Source organism: Hirsutella rhossiliensis, assembly GCF_020360975.1.
Source record: "Hirsutella rhossiliensis strain HR02 chromosome Unknown scaffold00006, whole genome shotgun sequence".
NCBI classification, from domain to species: Eukaryota; Fungi; Ascomycota; class Sordariomycetes; order Hypocreales; family Ophiocordycipitaceae; genus Hirsutella; species Hirsutella rhossiliensis.
The window spans coordinates 64,340-67,839 of record NW_025408672.1 but is presented as its reverse complement, the minus strand read 5'-3'; the positions used below and the strand labels follow the sequence as shown (position 1 = coordinate 67,839).

Genomic DNA, 3,500 nt, shown 5'->3' with positions numbered 1-3,500 from the left:
GCTAGTCCTATAGGCGTTAGAGCTCCTTATCTTAAAAGATACGCTAAGGGACGTCGGGCGCACCCTTAGGGGGGGCCGGGACCTTAGCCGCTCCTAAGGGGTTACCCTCCGCCCTTAATAAAGTAGCGCCGAGGTAAGTCTAGAGCGCCTTATCTAAGATTATCTATATATCTCGCGTATTAAGGTCTATAAAAGTAGGCCGGTCTTACTTTCTTTATAAAACGGCGTCTAAGACTATAGCTTCCTTACCTAGTTTATATTTAATGTTACGGCCAGGCACATACGAGCCTTGACGGCTATAAAGATGTATTGGCACTATGAACAAAGACTCAAAGCTAAGGAGCAAGAAAGGAAGACTAGACTACACGACCGAGCGGGCCCTTATATAGACACGAGGTCGCGCGTGGGCACGTGATGCTGCTTGGGCACGTGACACTGGTGAGGTTCTGCGCTGGCGGCTCTACGCCGGCGCCCAGGGTCGTGACACTACCCCCCGTCTAAGGCCTTGATATGCGTATCAAGGTAGTCAGTCGTGGCGGCGGGTTCTTGGTTTCACGGCTTTCTCTGCTGTGTCGTCATCGTCTCGTTCCTCGCAGCCCTCCTCCGCTGCAGCACATTCGATCCAGTATTGCAGGTTGACGGGTGGGCCTGCTGCGTCCGGATGTTCATCGTGGAAAATCTTCAATGCCATTGGTGCGTTACGGAAATTCTAGCCGGGTACCAGGTCTCATCAGGGTCACATCCCTTCCATAAGACCTGGTATTCCAGTCGTCGACTCCTACCGGTTACTCGAGACTGCTGGACTTGATCAACCTCCCACTCGGGTTCTCCGTTGATCTCCTCGGGTGGCGGAGGTGACTGGATCTGCTGGGGCAAGGGGTTATCGGCTGCTTTTCGAAGACGGTCGGCGTGGAATAGGTTCTTCATTTTGTACGACTCGGGCAGCTGCAGTACGTAGCTATGACCGCGTTCTTCCAGGATTACGAACGGACCTGACCATTGGTTATCTAGCCGAGTAGTCGGAGCGTTCGTGGCGAAGCCTTTCCTGCTGAGAAAAACTCGGTCACCGATGGCAAAGTCGGTTGGTCGTCGTTTCCTATTAGCCTGTTCCTTCTGACGTTCTTGAGCGGCGGTGGCAGCATTCCTGGCGTCTTCCTGGGTTTCCTGGGCGGTCTGCACAAGTTCCTAGCTCTGGCGGCGGGTCCGGTGGCAGCGGTCTTGTCAGTCGGGGGCAGTGACAGGGGGTTCCGGATATCTCGGCCTAGGGCTACTTTTAACGGTGCCATGTCGATGGAAGAGTGCCAAGACGAGTTATGGGCGAAGTCGAGGGCGGGCAGCAGGGAACTCCAGTTATCTTGATGCTTCGTCACGTAGAATCGTAGCTTTTGATCTAGGTATTGATTTGTAACTTCTACACCCCTTGGGTCTGAGGGTGTAGGAGCTTCCATGACGATGCTTCGTTCCCGTGAGCCGGTTAATCTCTGCGAGGAAGGCAGAAATAAACTGTCCAGCGTTGTCAGAAATCCATACGAGGGGCATACCGAAGAAACGATAGAGGTAGCGGAAGTAGCGGCTAGCTAAGACTTCTGCCGTATCGTTTTTCTTTCCTGGGAGCGTGGCGATAATCCGGCTTAGCTTGCAGACGAAGGTCCAAACATAGTCATATCCGTAACGGTCTTTCGGCATATCCTTCCCGTCACATTCGACGTGCTCCCAAACAGAGGTCGGTACGGGCAGTGGATGGAGCAGTCCAGGGGTCTTGTCTCGAGGGGTTTTGTTGCGGCGGCAGTCGTGGCAGTTCCGAATATAACGACGGATATCCTCCTTCATCCTTGGCCAGTAGAAGTCTCGTTGGAGCAGCTTGATCACCTTGTTCTGTCCGGCGTGAGCGAAGATCTGGGGTTCGTGGGCTTCGCGAATGAGCGCGGTCTGAAGAAACGTCTGCTTGTCTGAGGTCTGGGCTGGTACGACCAGGTGTGTTCCATGGGTACCGAGGTCTTGGAGGAGGTTCTCCTGGCGGATCAACGAAACGAGTTCGGCTCCCTTCGGGACCGAGTTCGGGTCTAGTTCTGGGCGGTCTTGATCGGGCGTCTGCTGTATCCTCGGTCTTCTGGGGTCTGTAGGGCACTCGTGGCCCTCAGAACTAATGGTCTAGTAGGCTTAGGTTCGGGACTAAAGTTCTGAGGGGGCAGGTTGCCGGCGGCCGTAGGGTCTAGAGAGTCGGTCGCGAAGCCTAGCCTTTCCGGAGGATCAGGGTCACCGTGCGTTCCTCGGCTTCCCGGGCCTTTACGGTAGGGAGCTCCGCTGTCTTCCTGGAGAGGGCATCGGCGACTACGTTCAGTCGACCGGGGCGGTAGAGGAAACGGATGTCGAACTGGGCGAGAAAGTCGGACCATCTGATCTGTCGTACCGAGAGCAGGCGCTTCGTAGAGAAATGGACTAAGGCTTCGTGATCGGTGATCACATCGAACTTCTGGCCTAAGAGCTCTGGGTAGAAGTGCTCTAGACTCTGTACGACGGCGAGCTCTCGATCTTGGATTGGGTAGGCTCGCTCGGCCGGGGTCATGGTCTTAGAGAAGAATCCAACGGGCTTCCAGGTCTGATCAGGCTGTTCCTGCCATAGAACACCAGCTGTGGCATTCCGGGAGGCATCGGTCTCCAGTCGGGTCGGCAGTTCTGGTCTAAAGAAGGCGAGGACCGGGGCTTCGATAGCCAGGCGCTTGAGTTGATCAAATGCTTCGCGTTGCTCCGGGCCCATCACAAAGGCAACATCCTTCTTAAGCAACCGGTTCAAGGTTCTGCCACTCCGGAGGCGTGGTAGCAGAAAACACGGATGAAGTTGCATAGGCCAACGAATGATCGGATCGCGGTGCGGTCTCGGAGGTCTTCAAACTTCCAGTCTTGTATCGATCGAACTTTCCGAGGGTCGACACTAAGGCCCACACCGGCTTCAAGCAGAACGCCGAGGTAGTCAACCTTGGTCACGTTAAATCTAGACTTCTTGATGTCTCCCTGGAGGTTGGCCTGATGGAGTCGCCAGATCACTTCTTGACAGTCTTTCCAGTGGTCTTCTTCTTTATCCGAGTAGATCAGGACGTCATCTGCGTAGGCGCTGGCGCACCGGTCGAGGAGATCGTGAAGCTGCGCGTTGATAAACTGCTGGAACCAGGCGGGACCTACCTTCAGACCGAACGGGAGGACTTTCCAGCGGAAAGTTCCGAAACGGGTGCGAAAGGCGGTCAAATACTCGGAGTCAGGGTCCATGCGGAGACGGTGGAAGGCCTGGATCACATCGATCTTCGTGAAGCGTTGAGCTTCACGGCAACCGAAAGCAGTACCTTCGAGGGACGGAGCGGGCGTGATGCGACTTTTAAGATGATCGTTCATCCAACGGTAGTCGATGCAGAAGCGGCGGGCGGTCGTGTTCGGTTTCGGAGCGAAGAGGACGGATGCGGCGTGCGGACTCGGATCGGGCTCGATGAAGTCTATCTCCGGAGGTG

General features: G+C 55.3%; 1 protein-coding gene across 1 annotated transcript; it reads right to left on the bottom strand.

Moving 5' to 3' along the window:
- Positions 1 to 681: 681 nt before the first annotated feature.
- HRG_06260 (reverse transcriptase (RNA-dependent DNA polymerase) domain-containing protein) lies at positions 682 to 3,264 on the bottom strand (the record flags this gene model as incomplete). Its single annotated transcript, XM_044864731.1, has 6 exons — positions 682 to 1,173; positions 1,272 to 1,481; positions 1,531 to 1,689; positions 1,732 to 2,151; positions 2,291 to 2,776; positions 2,854 to 3,264. 6 exons carry the CDS (start codon positions 3,262 to 3,264, stop codon positions 682 to 684), a joined length of 2,178 nt encoding a protein of 725 aa, XP_044719671.1.
- Between the last annotated feature and the right edge of the window lie 236 nt (positions 3,265 to 3,500).